This window comes from Coptis chinensis, chromosome 9 (genome assembly GCF_015680905.1).
Source record: "Coptis chinensis isolate HL-2020 chromosome 9, ASM1568090v1, whole genome shotgun sequence".
Taxonomy (NCBI): Eukaryota; Viridiplantae; Streptophyta; class Magnoliopsida; order Ranunculales; family Ranunculaceae; genus Coptis; species Coptis chinensis.
The window spans coordinates 24727321-24749740 of NC_141464.1; the positions used below are offsets into that span (position 1 = coordinate 24727321).

A 22420-nucleotide genomic window follows, 5' to 3' on the forward strand; every position below is an offset into this window, starting at 1 on the left:
ACCGCGAGCAAGATCAAAGCTTTCGATGGAGGGTGATCAATAACAAAAGTAATGAATTAACTTTGTAATACTTTCATCAAAATTATTCTCTAGTTTACAATTCTTCCTAAGAGTATATTTGGAATCAATCCTCTAATAATGGAAATTCCCACGACTATATGCTAATCTAACAAACTTTTCTGATAAATAGGTGTAGTAACCTTCATTATTTCTTTTATCCGACAAACTTATATCTTCGAACTGAATGCTAATAAGCACAAATCCGACATTCTATCAAAATCGAAGCATGACAACACAAGAAGCTTGATGGTTAATAAGTGAATCCGAGGCCCCCCTCTATGCTCTCTAGGTAGACCTTGACGTCAACTGTTACAAAGCTACACCAGTAACCAACAAGAACCAGCTCAACTCGAAAGCCTGCCGAAACAAAACAATGGAATTAATAGAAGAATAATATTATAGAGAAATATTTTACCAAGCTATATCAGGGAAACCAAGGGGATGTATCAGAGGCTCTTTCTAATAACCCTTAGGATCACATGTAAGATCCCTCACAATTCAGAGAATGGATGAAGTGTAAAAAACTTGGAGATCATTTCACGTTAAAGATTTACTGCACTAATGCATCATCATCATCATCACATAGCTTACGCAAAAGATGCATCAAAATTTTGAGTACTTGTTTTTATATAAAAGACGAACATATTACGAGTTATAGATGTTCAAGGCAGTATGTTAGCATATTAGTGCATCATCAATATTTCGACTACCTGTTTTTATATGAAAAACGAGTATCTACAAGGCAGTAAGTGTTAGCATATCAGAGACAAACAGCATGCTGTCCATACGAACACTAAATTGAAGATTTCCATTAGTGCACCTATCTTGAATTGCCTCTAATTACTTCCAATAAGATCTCATCTATGCATATTGCTAAAAAATTTACTTTGCAAGAAATTTTCAGTATTCCATTTTTTTTCATAGGATGACCAGACATTACCGAAGGAATCCATTTGCTGAAAAAACAAATGCTATCGAAAGCGCCCACTCACCTACAAGGTACAAGTAAAACCATATTTGACTAAGACTTTGTATAATCATAGAATGACATTTAGTACTAACTACTAAGAAATAAAATACATAATGAATGGCCATGAACACCATTAATCATTATACACATAACAAAGTCGAAGCTCAGATTTATAAAGTGTCCAAAATAACTTACCAATATTACCATTGAATTGAGCCAGGTAGTGATACCCAAGTCATAGTTTATGGTAACTGCAGTGTGTTCATATTAGTGGCCAACGTTGAGAATGTGCATACGAGGCTATTTCACATAGTGTCTTTGGCAGCAGCTATTGCACCACGGTGCAGGGGGCTCCACTGTTCCATCCATCTTCTTCCAATCGTCCAGAAATGTCAGAATGGAACTTCCCCATTTGATGAATCAAAAGAACCCTACCAAAAGTCATATTACTATAACTACCAACTCCTTTGCAAGGCAGTAATCTCTTGACTTAATCTAGATTCAGCAAATAAGAGTATTAAATAATAAGGATTTATCGGAAGTTAGGTTTTTAATTGAGAAGGGATGTTGGTTTTGTTATTGAAATTTGGGTAGCTGTTTATTTGAGGAGGAGTCAAGCCGTATAGAGAAAGGTCAGAATGCAATAAAAATATTTATGCCGGTTTTATTCCGGTTTTAGCCTTTACCCATTTTTTCATCTTTCTTTCGGCAGATGGACAATCTACGTTCCAAATCACTGCGTATTGAGTTGCATTTTAAGCTCTGCGCATTGTAGATTTGGTAATTAAATATATACATTTCTCAAAGAAACAAAGAAACGGCAGGAGTTAATTTCACAACGACTCATTTCTCTCAGCCAATACTGATTGCTATTAAAACAGCCATGATTTTTCCCTTAAGTTGCTCCTCTACTCTCAAGATTATAAAACCGGCTCGCTTCGCTCTCTCACAATTCGCTAAACTCTCGCTCTAGATTCGCCATTGTTCAAAGAGGTGCTTTTCTATTACTAATGTCTATTTCTTTACATGATTTTCTAATTGTTCATTAACAATTCATGTTCTCTGTTTGTTTCTCGCTCAAGATTTGCGGCCTCGGCTTACTGAACTCTTACTGCCAGGATTCCAGCAGGTTCTTTACTTGATTCAATTTGCTTTCCCTTCAATTAGTTTTCGATTTCAGGTTACTTGATTCAATTTGCTTTCCCTTCAATTAGTTTTCGATTTCAGGTTACATGATTCAATTTGCTTTCCCTTAAATTAGTTTTCGATTTCAGAACCTTACGTAATTTACTATTGCGTGCTATCTTTTTTTACTGAAATTGGCCTACGTTACTGTGGCCACAGCGAAATCTGTAGGATTAACGGGATTTAGTTCAGACCAAAATTGAAGATGTATATAGCAGCCACTGAGACTAGAAAAGACAGACACAATGCGCAAGACACAATGCGAAAGAGCCGGTCACATTAGTTATGCTATGTGCCCGGTGGAAATAATAAAAGATATAGCCAACTGCGACTTTAAGTTGTGGATTTCACAAACACAAAAACACACACAACAAGCAAGATACTGATATATGAACTAAACACATCCCAAATTCATAAAGACAAATAAGACAGTGTTTAGTTCACATAACTCATAAGAAGAATTGTCAGATAATAAGCAAGAGTTATTGACAGAAGTAAGGATTAACAAGTTTTGGTACATCTCAGCATTCTTATTCATGGATGATAAATAAGAAAATGATTTAATTCACATAAGAGGGATTGATAGATAATAAACAAGAGTTATTGATGGAAGTAAGGAATAAACGATCCACTCTAACAAGTTTCGGTACATCTCAGCATTCTTAAAGTATAGAAATACATTTAAGTTCCAACAAGTTATTGACAATCACCCCTACTATTGGCCACTTCCACCATCCCTCTCACGCAACGAAATAACACAATTTACAAATTTCAAGTAGAAACAATATCACGATGTAAGTTCCTCTTCTTTACATTAACGAGCTCTATGCCTCTATGTAGTCCAGAAATGGAAATGTGCCGCTATTAAAACCATTATGAAGTCAAAAGAAAAGGAAAACTCACATTCACCTTCTACCCTTCCAAAAGCTTAATGAAAGGATCATTGTTCCCGCCACTATTATCAGCACTAAAGAGCAACATCACTCCAACAGCAAGGACTTATGCAAGGAACTGGATTCCACTCTGGCACTACCAAACTCTGAAAAAGACCCTCCTATATCTGATCCTTACAAGGTCTAGAACCACTGCTTTCACCATAGGTAACATCACGATCAATATCGGTCACCGAAGCAAAGAGTGGCAATGGACTTTCACCGACACTCCTAACTACTCAAGATGAAAACCCGACACCAAAGAGTACTATCAAGATTAGCATTGCCAAGCGTAAGTAACACTAGGAAATAGATCGGTCAATGACGAACAAAGACATATTACAAGTGATCCCGGGATAGAGAGGGAAGTTTGATATCCATGGAAACATGAAACCAACCCCCAAAGAACACTGCGGACATAAACAGCAATAACGACGATACAAGGACATCAACAGAACAACAACAATAATACCTCCTCGAATCCTAAAACACAACAAACGGAATCCTAAAACACAACAAAAGGAACATGACTCCAACCGTCCGAAATATCTAGCAAACAAGAAATGCATAAAAGCACAACAAGGACTACAAAACATGTAAGAAAATGCAGCGATTACCCAATTCAATCGTCCCGGTGGGAAAAAAGAGTCGAAACCTTCCTCCTCCTCCACCACCACCCCTCCTCCTCCTCCTCCAATTGGCGAATCCAAATCCTCCACATAACTTGGAGGATGAGCAGAACGTGCACTTTGCAATCCTATGCATAGGCTGCGGCTGTCGAGGTAAAAACCGTTCTCAAATTGCCCACTAGGTGGAGACCCAAATTGCCCAACTTGCCTCGATGATATCGCTGCTGGCGAGTTCTGCGACCACAACAGCCGCCATCATCTTGTTGGTTATGGTGATGCTGCAATGCAGCCGCAAACAGCACAAAGGGCATGAAATGCTGATCCGAATTAGGCCGACCGATGCAAAATGATGAGGCACGCAGTGTCTTGGCAAACAAATGATCGGTCGCGGCATCGCCGGCCGGATATATAGCACCTCCACCATTACCATTACCACCACCACCACCAGAAGAAAGGGGGCATTCTCATGTCAACCCATCTACACTCATCAACTGCATTATAGTTTTCGGCACCGCATTCTTTATACCCAATGAGCTACAAATCAACAAACCTTTTATGAAGCCGAGGTGTCCAAACTAATCTGGGCCTTTTCGGGTAATGAAATGGTTCATCACCATTCATACCCGACCCCAACTCACCCGAATCAAAATCCGACGAAATGGGCTGTGACGGAGGTGGAGATGGTGCAGTAGTAACTGTTGGAAGTGGTGATTGACAAAGTGGTGGAAGACTAATAGTTGTAGAAGAAGGGGTTGTTGTTGTTGTTGTTACGGCATTTTATGTTGATTGCCCATATGTTCTGAAATCCAATTGACGTAACTAAATATGTAGCAAAACATTTTGACAGTTTAGTCGTTTATGCGTGGCTCAGTTTGGGTTAAGGTGTTTACAGTTTAGTCGTTTATGCATGGCTCAGTTTGGGTTAAGGTGTTTGTGAGATATGTTAAGCGTTCCTGGTAACCAGTACCATTTGTAACTGCTAACATGTTGCCATGATCTAAAACGTCAACCCCTACATATGCACACTTAGTGATATTGGAATATTGGTGCTGCACCTGCTGCCCGGGTCTTTCTGTTAGTCTTAATCTTATGTATACAAGAATATAATAGACTAGGCCATTACGGTATTTTTAGTGTTTCTTTCAATTTGCACGCAAGTTAGTAAGCAGATACTCCTGGAGCAAGGTCTTAAAACTAAATTGATCCAACACGTAGTGAGCATGTTTTAAGACATAGCTGCTTACTTAATGTTTGGTATTTATGTTGTGACTCTTGACCAGGTTTATGTCGTATGTATTTCCTAGATGGGTCTTAAACCGAGATGGGTTTTTTTTCCTATTGCTTTTGAGTCATTTTGTCGTGTTTACCATTTTCCTGGTTTAACATATTTAATTTTCCACATGATAGCTTTTGGCGAGAATGTCGAATCAGCAATTCACCGATCTCGACAAACTTCACACTCGAACGGACCGATGGAAGATTAGGGTTCAAGTCACCCGGATGTGGAAACCCATTAATTCGAAGAAGAATTGCGCTATTAGCATTGAATTTGTCATGCTCGATTCTAAGGTACACTGGTTATACGTTGGATTTGGGTTGGAAAAAAAAAGATTGTCAACCTACACGAGTCGTTGTACAAAACATTTTATTAAATAAGATATCTGTATAGTTTTGTCATATAGACTAAGTGGGATAGTGTCAGATATGATGTAATATTCAAAAAACCACTATATCATATCCTCCCAAATTTTTCTCCAATGTTAAATGGTATGTCCTTTAATAAGTATTTTGTATATATATTTTCCTAAGTTTGCTTTTTTTATTTCTTCTCATTATAACTATTTTAAAGTTGCTTATTATTTCAAGTGATTGATCTTATTATGTAACGGCCTTTGGTGTTTATTTTTCCATATCAATCCTACCCCGTTAGATCGCTATGCTTTTTTATATTTTATCCCTGTCCATTGGAATCATTCATTCCATTTATTTTTGGTCTTTTTTTTTTTACTTTATCTGATTCCTTTCTATGCCATCATTGATTGCACTAATTAACATGGGAGGCTGTAGCCCATTCGTTTAGGCGTGCTTGACACATATATGAATTGTGCGGGATATGGGTTGTTGCCGAATAGAGTATTCAATGTGTTGTTCAATATAATAGTATATCCGTTTTGTTATTCATGCCGGTTAAATGTCGTGCTGGGGAGATTTCACCTTGCTTAATTTTCATCTTGCGCTCAGGGTTATCAAATCCATGCCGTTTTGTTCGAAAAGGATTTCCAATATTTCGATAGCGTTGTCAAGGAAGACTTTGTCCAGGAGGGCAACATCTACACCTTGGAGAAGTTTGACGTTGCGTTTGCGAAGGACTACCGCCCCGTCGACAATGCTTACAAGATCCATTTCAAGGAGGGGACATTGGTCAAGATCGCAACTGAAGAAGCCAATGACATCTCAAAGCACATGTTCAAGTTTGTCGAATTTGACAATATGCCCACTAAAGCAAGGCAGCTAACTTTTCTCATAGACGTGATTTGTGTATTGACAAAGGTTGGCAAAGCTAGAATAGCCGCTGGGAAACTTTTAAAAGAAGTCGTTATCATGAATAAAGGGTGATGATCCCATTATTTTTTTTCCCGTCGGCTCTGTTTGTTCACTCTCCCTGTATCATGTTAGCCTCTGGGGATGATTTTTCTGTTTTTCAGTGGGCTGGAGCTGCCAATTACTTTGTGGGAAGGTATGACATCAATCATTCCTGAAGACACGATGAAACAACCCAACGTAGTGATCATTGCGACGTCCCTAAAGGCAGGCTACTACCAAGGTGATTTTCGTTATTTATTTCGTTTTGTTTTGTCTGCCTACCTTTGTTGCTATTTAAAATGACTGTCTGAATTTGAATTTAATTATTTTGTGTTGTAGGCAAGCTTGGGCTGTCAACCCTTAGTGGCACCAAGATTTATATAAACATGGATATCCGGGATGTGAAGGACTTTAAACGAGGTAAATAAATTGGTTATCTTATCCATGTAATGTTACGTTCCTTTTGTTTGTACCTAGCATTTACCTTAGCCAACTTATATAGATAAGTAAAGAAAGGGACCAAGAAAATTAGAAACCTGAACGTAAATACATGTACAACTATATACCCCCCCGCCAAACGTTAGTTACCACAAAACCGTTGGCTCTTCCCCTAAAGCTTTGGATCAGACCAACTTCCCCTATCTCTTGCATTGTGTGAGTCACTACCATCTCAGCCACATCCAGACCAAACGCCTCAGCTTTAAATACCCCCCTTAAAAGTTCAATCGATATCTTCTCTGGATAGCCTCCTTCCTTTTCTTTTTTAATAGCTGCTTAAACCTTTAACTTCTCGAAAGCCCCCGAAGTTCTAATGCTCACGCAAGTATAGATGCCTCCTACGACATCAATTTCTCGATCGTTGTTCATTCCTCCCATTTTCTACAACCTGAATATACTTGTGGTCTATGAAAAATCAAGTTTATCTCCCCGCGCACATTACAGCTTAGATTCAAATGGACGCCGCCTACACCCTTTCTTTTGTATAAAAGATGGAGTAGGCGGTGTTGAAACGCTTTGTTGTTACCTCTCACATAAAACTCTTCCATCACTATGGGTAATTGCTGTCGGGACAGTCATAGCCTTTTGAAAACCAGCTAACCCTCGAGCGTTTACCATGCCTAGCCTCGATGGGCTAGCACTGGCAAGCGCGACACCAACAATGAAAAAGCCGCCGGCAACGATCGGCCACGGCGGGCTACCATAGTAATGATTATTCGGGCGTAAATTGTACCTCTTTCTCACCGGATCCTCCGGACGCCCCCATATTAAACCAAAGACGCGTAGCACTACTCCTGTCACTCCCAGATCATCCCTGAAAACCTCAAAGTCGATATTGACAGCAGCCAAGTTGAAGATCCAGAAAGGAGCCAAACAAAACATCAGAAAAGTCCCAATGTGAACCTACATATTCCCAAAGCCAAGTCTTTCCATATTCCCACCGACGACACAGAAACTACAGAAAAGCGAGAGATAGGCTAGACAAATATCATCCCATATATCAAACAACCCCCCTTCCATCTGGTTCTCTCCTCAATGGTTTTTTCATCAATTCGTAATGAAAACGAGAATCTCTTCTCTAGGGACATCAGCTCCCACTCTCAGCCATGTTTGTGTGATAGTGAAACCATTATTGTTTGTTTGCTTTTCTTTTTCCTTGCCATTTAATAGATTCCTAAGGAATACTTTTTCTTTTTTTTTTCCTTTTTTTGTCCTGCTGATTGCGTCCCATCCTTAACGATGGACAAAATATTCATCTGTCAGAAAATAGTAAAATTTACAGCCACAACAATATCTCTGACAATATTTCTACTCAACTTAGAAATGAAAATCATACAACCACAAATTGTCTTCTAAATTCGACACAACTTAAAGTGTATTTATAACAGACAACACAAAATAATCATTGATATTCCCAATACTCAATGAAAAGAGATTGGTTGCATCAGGTACGCAACTGGGTAACCTTTAGGAGTTTTAAAGAAGTAAGAGATAAAGGCATTTTACAAACCTTGTAAGAGACCATATATAGGATAGTTTCTCATTGGGAATAGATACCTATTGCTTCATAACATCTGTTGGCTACAGAATAGCTTAAGACATGGTATCACTTTGTGTGTGCTTACAATGATGGTGTATGTGGTTTGGCTTGGGCTCTTAGCTACTTCCGCTCATAGATGACAATATGCATAGTACATAAAAGAAACGAATACCTAATTGAGTATTGCAAACAGCTTATTGAGTTGAAAGGGCAACAATGTAGATAGTTCATAGAAGAGGTTTCCATTTGTGCATGCCACTCACCTTAGATTAAGTGAGCAGAGTTCCGAATATTAACAATTAGACATGTCAAGTACTCTCTGATTACGGTGAAATTGTAATGGTTACCTGTGACAAATTAGAGAAGGGGAGTCAATACAAAATAGCATAGATAGTTAAGAGCATGTCTTTCAACCATGTCTTCTTTTTCTCAAAGACCCTACAATGAATTTTTTTTTTCCCGAATCAATGGCAAATGGTAAAAAAAAGCTTTTTTTAGGCACTGCATAATATCCACAAACATGTGTAAAGCTTTACATTAGTAACAAAGTTTTACATTAAAAAGATTGAAATCTAGATATGGACATACGGTTAATGCAATATGAGAAGAAGTCCCAAAAAAAGGTTTGCGGGCGGAAACTACAATGCAGTTAATGGAGAAACAAAGATAGAAAGATTGGAAATTTGCTTAACAAACAAAAATGGTTTAGAAACTACAGTGCTTCTAATAGCAAAACAAAGACAAGTACGATTAGAAACTGGCTAAAAAAACAGGTATGGTTCGATGGTCAGAAACTGCTGTGATTTTAGTTGGAGAAGAAAAGATTGAAATAGTTGAACATAAAGGAACTGAATAAGTGCAATCTGTCATTGCACCTCCAATGTAGTTGGTCGATAGTTGGCTAGGCTTAACAATTGATAGCTCAATGCAGTTGCATATGTAGTTGGACTATCATCAACAACAATACAGGACTGATGGCATTCTCAAAATCTTTTTAGTAGAGTTGAACTAAGGTATCATGAAATAGGCCAAAGGACAAAGAGGTGCTCCTGCAGCTATCAAAGGTTGAAAACCAGCTAACCCTGGGAGCGTTTACCATGCCTAGCCTCGATGGGCTAGCACCTGGGCAAGCGCACACCAACAACGTAAAAGCCGGCCACAATCCCGTCCACGGCCGGGCTACCACAATAATGATTATTCGGGCGTAAATTGTACCTCTTTCTCACTGGATCCTCCGGGCGCCCCATATATTAAAAACAAATACGCTGGCGTAGCACTACTCCTGTCACTCCCAGATCATCCCTGAAAACCTCAAAGTCGATATTGACAGCAGCCAAGTTGAAGATCCAGAAAGGAGCCAAACAAAACATCAGAAAAGTCCCAATGTGAACCTACATATTCCCAAAGCCAAGTCTTTCCATATTCCCACCGACGACACAGAAACTACAGAAAAGCGAGAGATAGGCTAGACAAATATCATCCCATATATCAAACAACCCCCCTTCCATCTGGTTCTCTCCTCAATGGCTTTTTCACTAATTCGTAACGAAAACGAGAATCTCTTCTCTAGGGGCATCAGCTCCCTCTCTCAGCCATGTTTGTGTGATAGTGAAACCATTATTGTTTGTTTGCTTTTCTTTTTCCTTGCCATTTAATAGATTCCTAGGGAATACTTTTTCTTTTTTTTTTTCCTTTTTTTGTCCTGCTGATTGCGTCCCATCCTTAACGATGGACCAATCCTTAATGCAGTCCACTGCTCATTACAAAAAGTTTAAAGCATGGTTTACTTATCAGTTGCTTTTGGCCTATGATTTTTTCGTAATAGCTGATGAGTTACATTTGTTTCTCAGTTTCGATACAAAGAAAATAGTTGTTGAATTGGAAGACTCTGGTCAATCTGGCGGAATTTCTGAGCAAGACCTTCTCATTAATAGGAGGTTTGACATTGGTAAATTGAAGGAAATGGGTAGGGATCACTCATGCAAGGTATGTGCTCCCCCTCCCCCCCCCACACACGCACGCACACGCACACACACTTCATTATTTATTTGCTAGCTGATTAAAATGTGTGGCCCTGTTATTGATTGTTATGTTCATTTGAACAACCACCATCCTTATTTTATTGTGTTTGTTTAGGGGAGAATGTACACTTGCAAGGCCACCATAAGCTACGTCCCCGATAGCAAGTGGTTCTACACTTCGTGCGTTAGTTGTAAGAAAACTGTCACTGGAACAGTATGCACAAATTGTAGTGTTGGCGTGGTCGATAGGTGTGCAAAAAAATATCTTTTTTTTTCTTCGTAAAGTCATTTCCCTTTTCCCATCGTGCTGTCCACACTCTCATCCATGATCTATTCCTTTTGTCCCGTAAAAAAAAATATGACGATGCAGGTATATGCTACGAATGACAGCTTAATGATTCATCGGGGACACCACATTTGTTGCTTTTGATAAAAACGCTTGAACACTTGATTCAAAAGCCGTTTAAAGAATTGGTCCATATTTCAAAGGCATGCTACTACCAGATTGTGCATCATTTTTTTTTAATCTAATGAAATTTTTGTTGTCTTATACCTTGTGTATTTCACAGATAGGAAAATGGCCCGCTTCATGACTTAGGAAAGAACTGCAAAGCACTTTGAAGCACGGGCGATGTTTTCCAAGTTAGAGTCACCGACTATAGTGACAAGGACAAGTATGAATCATTCACCATCGAACAGATTTTCCCGTAAGACATTGATAAAACAATAGGCAAAGAAGTATTAAATAAGGTACTAAATTTCGACTAATTTTGCTGATTAAAGGATTACATCTCTACACCTTGCCAAACTAATTTTGCCCCAATGCAAGTGACCCGTGGTTCAAGATTGGGAGTTCCAAATTTGTGAAGCCACCTGTAAAGAAGCCTCTCCCCAAAGAAAACAGCCATGAGGACCCACCAAAAAAAAGCCCCGCAGAGAATTGATTGATGTACATAATGGAAAGTCATGGCCAAAACTGCGATATTTGGTGGTCAAGGCCAAATCTGCTGGAAAGTCTTGCGCGAGCGTAAGGGAATACCACTACAGCGTGGCCTCCACCAACCACAAGGGCTACTCCATTGCAAGATGCACGGCCAAGCAACTACCAAAGGCATTCAAATTGATTACCTTACAAGAATGTTCTTAGCTTTAATAGTCGGTTTATCTTCTTTGACGTTTGCTTTTTTTTTGTTCTTCCCTGGTTATGATATTTCCCTTGATTCAATCAAAAGAATTTGGTGTCGTGATCAAGTGTGTTTTATTGCAATTATTCACAGCAGCCATGTGTTTCTTTAAGAAAATGATCTTATGAAATGCCAATCTTCTCAAGGGTGCAAATCGAAGTAATCTCAAGCTTCCAAAGTTTCAATTCTCTGAGAACAGCATGACAATCTGTTTTCACGGCCTTCCTTATGCTAGCACACATGCAGTTTAAGAGCACTACTGCAGGCTTAACTTTGAGAGTAAGGAGCTCTTCATGATAACAGAAAACCAAGAACCCGGTTCTCGTTTCTTCCTCATTCCTGGCCTTAAATTTTCATTGTAGGCCACTAAAGCAATGACCAAGCATTCCAACTCGGATCTCCAAAATCTTGTGAAGGCCATTGTTATCTTGACACTGAGCTCCACAAGAAATTTGTTATCTTTAAGCAAAATCTCTTCACGCTTCCATGAACTTGATATTATCATGGCCTACTCTTGGTAGAGGCTGAATGCTAGAACAGCAACATGTCATCCCCCCATGCTTAAAACTTCAACCACTAATCTTCATCTGTTCCTTACCAAGTATTCAGTAATCTTCATCTGTTCCATACCAAGGAATCTCATGGTTTCTCCATTTTCTGTGATACATTATGTACAACTCCTAAATTCGAGTCCCGCAGTATCACATTCACTCTCTATACAATAAATTGTTTCTTCGTTTTAACTTCAATCTTAATATGCAATCTAGATCCTTCAGGAATACACAGAGTCGGATCCTGACATGAACATTTATCAACTATATAAGGCTCCCATTCCTTGATGCCACACTTCTCGATTAGAAATCAACTTCTCTTTCTCTATCTCATCCGGGTACTCTCCATTTGGACGAACAAGTACAGCCCGATTATAAGATCGCCTCTGCAACCTTAGCAAATGCGCCACTATAATGAAACAAACCCCAGCTCAGATCATCAGAAACATCAACAACTGTCCAAAAGTCATTTGTCACCACACCATTATCTAAAACACTCAAATTAAATGTCCCTGGAATATTTCCTCTTTTAACTCGATATCGCCGCCTTCTCCAAACCAACTTCCCGTCCAAAGAGCTAACTTGAAAACCTGGCTCATACCAAAATGACGCTCTTGCTTTCCCTCTATAAAAAACCTGGTATTGACAAGGAAAATGATCATACACAGGGTTCTGCCCTGCCACAACACGCCAACTCCAATCTAAACCTCCCAACCAACCCACAAAGAGATCCTCGACAGCCTCATGACACAAGTCCTATCCTCAAAACTTTTCCATTAGAGGCACATAAGGTTTATGGGGAATCTTTGCATCCAGTTGGAGACAATTGTGTTTTTGCAGTACACATAGAGAAAATGCCTCCAGAGCTGGACTCTCATCATACACCGATAATTACAGACCTGGTCGGCCATACTGCACTTGTTCAAGCACTGGAGAGCATTCCTACAGTTAGGATCCAAGAGGCAGTTCAATACTTGCATTCCACAATTCTTGACCATGCAATTAAGCGTTGAGAAGCCCTTCGATCTCAAATTTTGCAACATAGGAACAGGCCTTATGTATGCATTAATGATCACCAATAAACAAAATCTTATATCATCAGAATTACGACGATCCCATGCCTAAGAAAACAGAACTTGACTAAAATCTCCATGCTAGAAATAATGCATTACAACATTTGCAATTTTTTTTTATTATGTATTTCTAAAGTCCGATATAAAGTTAAATGCTCATAAGGACTGGAGTAGGGTTCTAGCTACAACTCATCCCTGACTTTAAGGGAATATGCCAGTAAGAGGTGGAGTCAAGTAGTCGTTACCCCCCTGAATGCTTCTCTAAGCTGAGGCCAGTCGATCGAATTCAAAACTGCTTGCAAATCATCAGTTCCTATGATGGAGTAGGTCATAGGAACTCCAAGTCATATGAATATCATCAAGCTGGGAACTCATTTTAATTGTATTAATGCACATCATAAGCTAAGCCGTGACATATTACCTTTCCATTATAATCTCTAACTTATAATTCAAACAAGGCGTGACATGATGCTGTAACGGACATTATTATTATTACAATTAAGTGTTCTCTTGAAACTGAACTTCTTTGCGATTCGCCCATGCTTCACCACCAGTAACGACCCCCTTCAACTACTTAATCACTTTTTGTTTTCCAATTTACCTCCATTTCAAAAGCTAACTTGAACCCTTCCTTTCATTGCATCGGTGTTGCATGCTTATCATTACCTCCTTCTCTATTACGTTCTCAAGGAATCAAACCTTAATGCAAACTCAATGAAATAAAGGTTAGTACAGTCCTATCGTCGGAAAGGGATTATAGTCTTTTAAGCATTCGTAATCCAATTTTGGTTCCAATTAATATTGTACTTTTAAACTGTTAGTTTGAGATGTTGTCTCATAATTTAGCTTTTCATGAAGCTTATCATCACATTGTATCTCGTGCACCCATTTATATTTCTTAAAAAAAAAAAAGTAAAGCAAGAGAATAGATGCTGCGATTGAGGCTTTGGAGTTCTGGGAGGCACTCACAATGATAAACCATATCACAGTTACACCATATCACAGTGTAGGAGCTAATTGAAAATTATATCGCATATCGACATCAAAAAGATTAAGGAAATCAAAGGGGTATCTATGGATAAATAATTAACTAGACTGATATGTATATGTCATTTATGGACTCCATTAAAGAAACTCATAGGGATGAGGTAGGTCATAGGAACTCCAAAGAACTCCAAGTCATAGGAATATCATCACACTGGGAACTGATTTTAATGATAACATATTTTGTCTTTCATTACATCAGGTGTTGGATGCTAATTATTACGTCCTTCTCTATTACGTTCCAGCGGAATCATACCTTAATCCAAGTTGAGTGAAATCAAGGTTAGTTCATTGCTATCGTTATAATGGATTATAGTCTTTTTAAGCATTCGGTAATCCAATGCTGGTTCCCATTATTACTATACTTTAAACTCCGCTTCTTTCATGTTGTCTCATAATTTTGCTTTCCGTGGACCTTATCATCAAATTGTTTATACGCCAAGATTATTATTCTGTGTCCTTATTTACCTAATACCCCAATCTTATCAAACTGTTTATAGAAACCATGGACACCCAAGCATCATCATACATACATAATGAAACTGTACAAGAGTACATTAAGAACCAATGAGCAGCCCAACTTGAGGTTAGATGTCCTTTAAAACAGATTTTTCATGTACTGGCTTTCCTACTTATTCCCACGTTATTGGATTTCTAATCTATAATCAAACTTTAAACTTGAATGAATCTGTCTAAGGCCCTACGGATACCTATTTCTGGCCCTGTTCCAGTACACCAACAGCATGCACTATCCCACACAATGGAATCCGATGTAACTATGGGAGACTCATCAACACAACACCGGTTATCTCATGAGGCTACAGTCCACAGTGAATCAAGTAGCCAAATCAACTATCGGGCTAGCAAATAGCCTCTATGTCCACACGGAACATGCATTCGCTCCTTCAGTTAGGACCCTCTCGGCGTTCAATAGCTCAACGTGCATGTCGTCAACGGGAGGAAGCTCTAAGAGTTTCAGCCACCCAAAGGGATCGCATATATCCTCCTTCCCTAACTCACGGCCTCACAATGGAAAAGCAAGAATTCATTCTATCGATGCAACAAATTTCACTACAACCACCGAGCGAGCAGATAAAGGAAAGCATATTGTAATTGCTGAGACTCTTTCACCCCAGCCGTACATCAACTCAGACCCTGCTGGACCGTCATATGGTGGATGTTCTTCTGGCGCAACTCAGCATGAGCACTTCCCTCTATCAACACGTAACTTCACCCCCGGTTTTCATCTTGGGTCATTTTCCTTAACGAGCAACATGTAAGTAGCATGTCCAAACTTAAATATTTCCGTTATGAACAATTATAAATTACTATACTAATTGTTTTTTCCCAACCGAAATTAGCTCCACAAACAATTTGCCTCCAAACAGTACTGAGCCGGATGTTCCCACTCAAGGCGCTATTAGGCCCGAGGAAAATTCTGAAGAAGCATCCGAATATTCTGACGAAGAATACTATGACATTGACGAACTTGAAAATCCAACTGAAACAATGCCTTCTATCCCGTCGAAAGCGCCATTACCTTGGGGAACTAGATGTTCAATGTCGGGCCTTGCTTCGCTTTACATTGAGTGCGAGCAACAACTCCAGTTCAACTAAAAAAACCTTTATTCGGATCATGCTGTCTCCAAGGAAAAATAAAACTGCCCTCACTTGATCCACTGCCCCCTCCGCTTGAATCACTCTTCGAAGGTAACGATTGGCTTGCACGTGATTTTCGGAAGAACATTCGGGGATATAATGCTTGCAATGCATTCACCAGTCTTGGCGTTAAAGCAAATGACCGAATCTTGAAAGGACGTGGACCAAAGTCGTTCACTATACATGGAGAGCTCTGCCATAAGATTGGATCACTTTTACCTGATGAACATGTCGACCCAAAATACACCCAGTTATACATTTATGATGCTGGCGCGGCTTTGGATTATCGACAACAACGCAATAAGCATTTACTCAAGGAGGTGCTAAGTATTGTACAAGGTGTTTTGGTACAGGCAAATGCGTGGTCAAAGTTTTTCAAAAATGCACTTGAGGTCTTAAGTTCAAGTGCATCGGTGGACAACAATATACCAACCTTCATACAATACACTCCAGGAACGGATCGCCGCCGATATAATCTCCCGGCAACTTCTGAAATAGCTGTGGTATTACCCGGTGATGAGACAAAGTATGATATGTTACGAGACATCGTTATTCACTACAAAGAAGGTGGACTAGAGAGGATAAGTGAATGTCATCCTGCTTATACACCTCTTCATTACGTACTTCTTTTCCCTAGAGGAGACCTTGGTTGGGCACCGGATTTGCGACAATGGGATGTCAAGAACAATTGCCCAAGTGATGCCAGACTAACGCAAGTACAGTATTATTCATACCGTTTATTTGACCGTCCAACTGAATACTCTTCCATACTCAGGGGAGGCTCCCTCTACCAACAATGGATAGTTGATGCTTGGGCTGCAACTGAACAGAATCGCCTGCGCTATATTCGCCTGAATCAAGACAACATTCGTGCGGAAGTGTACAACGGTTTGACGGACATTGCAGCAGACGGCCTGCCTCTTGATCAAGTTGGCCAGCGTTACATTCTCCCATCATCTCACACGGGTAGCCCAAGACATATGTATGAGATCTACCAAGACTCAATGGCCATTACGCGATACAACAAACACCCGGATGTATTCCTAACAAAGAACAACAAATCCAAATTGGCCGAAATCATAAGAGCTCTCAAACCACACCAAACCGCGTCCCGACAGACTGAGGTGGTTGCCCGTATTCAAATGAAAAGGAAAGCAATAATGGAAGAGATAAAAATAACGGCGTGTTTGGCGAACAAGATGCATCCGCCTACACTATCGAAGTTCCAAAAATGAGGATCGCCACACATGCACCCTCATCTTCCTCAAGCAACCCGATAAGATCCGTAATGCCAATCAAGTCAATAAGATTGTTTCGCGGAGTTCCCAAACCCTATCTCGAACCTAATCTTTTCGAGACGGTGAAGAGGTGTATGGTACACGCCCATGTGGACCTAAAAATCCAAAGGCCCCCGCATGGAGAATGGTCGCCAGTACAAAACATTACCCCCCGCTTTTACGATGAAACTACAATGGATCAAGTTGGATATCCAATTTACAGACTACGCAATACTGGGAACGAATATGAGGTGCGCGACTGCAAAGTTGATAACCGAGATGTCGTCCCCTACAACCCCCACTTATCAGAGCTGTTCAACTGCCATATAAATGTTGAAGTTTGTGCATCGGTTCGTGCAGTTAAATACATTCACAAATACATTTACAAAGGGCATGCAACTATGGTTATTGTTGGTACTGATGATGAGATCAAACAGTACATTGATGCACGGTATGTCGGGCCACCCGAAGCTGCATGGCGTCTTCTCGAGTTCCCTCTGCACAAAGAGTTACCACACGTTGAAAGGCTAGTAGTTCATTTGGAAGGGATGCATCGAGTTGTTTACAATGCAAAGGAGTCAAGGGCTACAGTTCTCGCAAGAGCTATAAATCAAAGATCAACTCTAACGGCTTTCTTCAAATGTTGTGCCGAAGATCCGGGTGCCCGTAGATATACTTACCAGGAGTTCCCACAGTATTATGTCTGGAAAAGAGATAAAAAGATATGGAAACTAAGGGACCACGGTTATGCTATTGGGAGAATGTACTTTGCAAATCCAAATGCCGGGGAACGCTTCTACCTTCGCTTGCTACTGACTGCTGTTAGAGGACCAACATCATTTGAAGATCTTTGTACAGTTGACGGCTTTGAGCATGACACGTTCAAAGCAGCATGCGTTGCACGTGGACTTCTCGAATCCGACGACGAGTGGAGAGAATGTCTACAAGAGGCGTCGGTGATGAAGACCGGATACCAACTGCGCAGATTGTTCAGCGTAATCCTTTTAGAATGTTCCCCAACTAGTCCTGCAACACTATGGAATGAATTTTCTACGCATATTTGTGATGATCTGGCTCACATGATACGTTCCAAGTTTAACAACCATAGTCCAACTACAGAGGAAATAGCTGATTATGGTTTGTTCCTAATTAACAAGTTGCTTTTCAAAGTAGGTAAGACTTTATCTAATTTCCCAGACATGCCACAACCAAAAAAAGATTGGGACCAGCTGGGTGGGAACAGACTTATTTGGGAGCAGAGGGAATTGTAGTACGAAGGTCTTGAACAAGAGGCAAATGCAAATTTGGAACGCCTGAATGCTGAACAACTTCATGCCCACACCGAGATAACAGATTCAGTGCAAAACAATATGGGAAAGACTTTCTTCCTAAATGGTGCAGCGGGGACAGGAAAAACGTTCGTCTACAACACAATTGCTGCTACTTGCCGCAGTCAAGGCCATATTGTCATCAATGTTGCGTCGTCGGGGATAGCATCGCTGCTGCTGTCTGGTGGCAGGACCGCACACTCTACTTTTTGCCTCCCACTGGATATTATGGACAACACCTTCTGCGGGTTTTCAAAAAACTCCATACATGCTGAACTGTTCAAGGAAGTTAGCTTAATTATTTGGGATGAAGTCCCCATGCAAAGACGAACAATCGCGTCGGGCCGCTTGAAAGAACACCGAGGGATATCCGAAAAATTCAAAGCCTTTCGGAGGAATTACTATGGTTCTAGGCGGAGATTTCAGTAAACGCTTGCCTATTGTACCAAAAGGCAGCAGAGAACAATTTGTCGTAGCATCAGTGAGAAGATCCCAGCTATGGACACACGTACAAGTCTTGCACTTGGTACATAACATGAGATTGGAGATGTCAGAGCCTAATAATGCCAGCTTCGCAGATTACTTGATCAAGGTACTTTACAAATCAAAAACATCATAAAAATTAAAGATTAAAAAGGCATGTTACTGACTCAAACTCCTCTGAATTTTTTTTTGATTGGCACGAATCCTTTAGATATTGTTGAGTTGCCAATAGGGATACGAAACTGTGCTGACATAGGGGATCTTATTTCGTCATTTTATCCCGATTTGAATGTGATTGGGACTGCAACACCAGTTTACTTGACTGAAAGAACCATCCTAGCTGCTCGAAATGACGATGTCAGCATCGTTAACCGAGCGGCCCTGAATTTGTTCCCCGGGCAAGAGATTTCTTACTTAGCGGCAGATAAAGTTGTCGATGATATTACAAGCCCTCAAAACAACGGATCCACATACCCAAGCGAGTTTTTAAATTCCCTAGATCCCTCAAGCTTGCCACCGTTTAATCTCCAACTGAAAATAGGCTGCCCTATAATGTTGCTTAGGAATATTGCCCCAAGAGATGGGCTTTGCAATGGAACCCGCCTCGATTACGCTTACGCGAAAGTAGAGTACTGGAAGCAATGATCATAACTGGAGCCAAGGTTGGAAATACTGTATTTATTCCAAGGATATCCCTAACGCCATCAACCACTGAAATGCCGTTTCAAATGTCGAGACGGCAATTTCCCCGCTAGGACCGGCCTTTGCAATGACAATCAACAAGTCTCAAGGACAATCACCAAGTATGTCGGCATCAACTTAGAGACCCCAGCATTCAGTCATGGCCAGCTCTATGTCGCACTTTCTAGGTGCACGTCTTCAAAAAGAATTACTGTCCTACTACCACCCGATTCATCCAATTGCACCACCAACATTGTATACCCCCGAAGTGCTTCAGAGCATCGTTAAAGGTAAGCCGGCTTATGTCTATGCATTTCTTACATTGCCTATTATTAGGTATACATAACTATACCCTCCTCTTGATTGTACTGTACATCTTGGCTTTTTGGTCGTGGGTTTATAAGAGCACTTAGGCATTATCGACCTTAATAATGGCACTACTACTTTCTTAAAACAAATGTCTATAATCGATGACTGTATTGTGGCACATGAATCACTCATGGGCAGGTGAGTTAGATCAACTTTTGAACATGATCTTAGTATTATGGATATTAAGCTGGATGCATTTATTTGCCGTCCTTCTGTTTTTTGTCTTATTCACTAAGCACTACTCTGTGAAGCTGGACTGTAACTGAGCTGAAAATTTACTTATTGATTCTACAGGTTCAAATCACTCAAATGTCCAATTTCAGAAGAAACAGTTTACCTATTGAAAAGTCATGGTATGGGACTCCGCAGATCTCATGTGAGATAACCATACAAGATTTTCTCTCGAACCATATATAGTCAAAGTAATAGTTTGACATGATATATTATGAATAGCTTATACTTACATGATTTTCCACACATTACATGCATCGAAGTTACACATCCTCTCAGACTATGCTTTGCCGGTGTATGCTTGATGTCTTTTCGCTTTGCAACAATGCTCGATGCAAATTTATAGTCAACCCTCTTATGGATCTCACCCTTGCAGATCTTGGGGCCTGTTAGTAGAGTTTGTAGATTGGTCAAATGCTAAATGTTATCTCTAAATTGTTAGGTGATGCTAAGACAAAGTACTACCTGTATGCAAAGGTTCAAGAATGATCTGATCTCTTTATTCAAACTGTCACGTATCATTCCATATATTTTCCCTACATAAGCAGTTAGGTGTTGCTTGAACAATAGGGCTGGGTATTTTGCTTCAATTCTCGATTTATCGGATTTCCCTACCATGCCACTATAGCCACTTGAAATCCCCATGCTTGGCATTAGTGATTAACAGAGACCCTGAGTTCAGATTACTGTTAGGTCTCCTTCTTTGGTCTTTCTATACTATCAAAATGGAACTTTGCTTTTTTATTCTAGGTAAAATAAGCTTACTTGTGCCATTCTAGGGTGTTAGTTCTATTCGGGAGGGAATGTTAACTGGAAATAAAATATGGTACGATTGGAGAATTGTTTTTATTTTGCCTTTTACGACAGAGTGTTAGTTCCTGATTTCTAAAAAATCTAAAGAACACGACTTCCTCATGTTGAATGATTTCTTTAACCCCCTTTTTTTTTCATTTGTACCTTTCTTTTTTCCATTTCTTTGTAACCAGGATCCTAATTCTCAAGTGGTGCAGGCCCGTTTCGGTTGGCTCAATATAGGTAGCAGCTGAAGCAACCAATTCTACTCCTATGCTACCATCCCAGTTCAACCTCAGATTTGCTAAATACAGCGTGCACGACCAGCAGCAAAACATGACATTCAATTAGCTTTCATCCTATTAATGTGATTGACTTTGAAAGGAAGTCTATGCAGTTCACTGTTTTGCTGCTTCTATGCTATGCTTGATGCGTGGTTTAGGGCAATACTATTTCCAATCAGAATTTTTTACCGCTTTCAAGAAGTTATCTGATTTGGTCATCCTGGTCATATAATAAAACATTAGTTAACAAAATCCAAATAGCATGTCTTCACATATTACTTTATGATATATTAGGTAACAGGATCCACTAACAAATATATTAGGATCTACTTCGTGTACAAGTAGTCCATTCTATATTTGAGCATAATAACTTACTATATACATTTTATTTCTTTACCCCATGGATGGTAGAATTACCAATGACAAATATGGACATACAAAATTCACTCCCTTGAAGAAATAATCTAAAGAAAAAATACTGACCCAACAAATACTTCAAATCTAGGTAACTTACTATATACTATACTTTTCTTTACATTGATAATCTTGGTAATTGATACCAAATGGGGTCAGCAAATAATTTTATTATTAATATATAGAAACTATACATATACGTAGGCTTGGTATTTATAGCATTAAAAAAGCACATTACCAAGCACCTCCTTTATAAAGACTTAGTGATTCTTCTGTACAATGTTATTCACAATCAACTCCTTCCACTCAAAGGTTTGTTATTTATTTACAATGAATATACTTAGTTAAATTATGCAGTCTTACCTCTCATTGACATATAATGCTGGGTTTTTAGAATGGATAATCTTTGCAAAGTACCCGGTGAATCCAGCGACAAATTTCTTGCTACACGCGAAGCAACACCTCCCAAGGGCTCCTGGGGTGGCCATGCAGCCTTAACAATGTACGACTACAATAACAAAGCACATCTAAAGCTCACTGTCAAGATTAGAAATAACAATGGAAATAGAGTCTCGACAGAACCAGCATGTTTGTGTGGTTTTCCTAACAGTTCACAATGCATGGAGAGTATT

The 22420-nt window shown here is 39.7% G+C and overlaps 2 protein-coding genes and 2 pseudogenes across 2 annotated transcripts; 2 read left to right on the forward strand and 2 right to left on the reverse strand.

Annotated features, from left to right (window-relative positions):
• Positions 1–3269: 3269 nt before the first annotated feature.
• On the reverse strand, positions 3270–5162 carry LOC147475310 (uncharacterized; annotated as a pseudogene).
• A 33-nt stretch (positions 5163–5195) lies between these two features.
• LOC147475311 (uncharacterized) lies at positions 5196–6787 on the forward strand. Its single transcript, XM_086585367.1, has 4 exons — positions 5196–5345; positions 6018–6388; positions 6482–6600; positions 6699–6787. Exons 1-4 carry the CDS (start codon positions 5196–5198, stop codon positions 6785–6787), a joined length of 729 nt encoding a protein of 242 aa, XP_086441493.1.
• A 5529-nt stretch (positions 6788–12316) lies between these two features.
• On the reverse strand, positions 12317–13558 carry LOC147475312 (uncharacterized; annotated as a pseudogene).
• A 3842-nt stretch (positions 13559–17400) lies between these two features.
• LOC147475313 (uncharacterized) lies at positions 17401–18477 on the forward strand. Its single transcript, XM_086585368.1, has one exon. The coding sequence runs from the start codon at positions 17401–17403 to the stop codon at positions 18475–18477; it is 1077 nt and encodes a 358-aa protein (XP_086441494.1).
• Positions 18478–22420: the final 3943 nt, after the last annotated feature.

What these genes read in the sequence shown, in the direction of transcription:
- LOC147475311 (XM_086585367.1), top strand. Translation starts at nt 5,196, where the DNA reads ATGTCGAATCAGCAATTCACCGATCTCGACAAACTTCACACTCGAACG. An exon ending in TTGTCATGCTCGATTCTAAG is followed by an intron (nt 5,346 to 6,017) that starts GTACACTGGTTA and finishes TCTTGCGCTCAG; the next exon opens with GGTTATCAAATCCATGCCGT. An exon ending in AAAGGCAGGCTACTACCAAG is followed by an intron (nt 6,601 to 6,698) that starts GTGATTTTCGTT and finishes TTTGTGTTGTAG; the next exon opens with GCAAGCTTGGGCTGTCAACC.
- LOC147475313 (XM_086585368.1), top strand. Translation starts at nt 17,401, where the DNA reads ATGGATCAAGTTGGATATCCAATTTACAGACTACGCAATACTGGGAAC.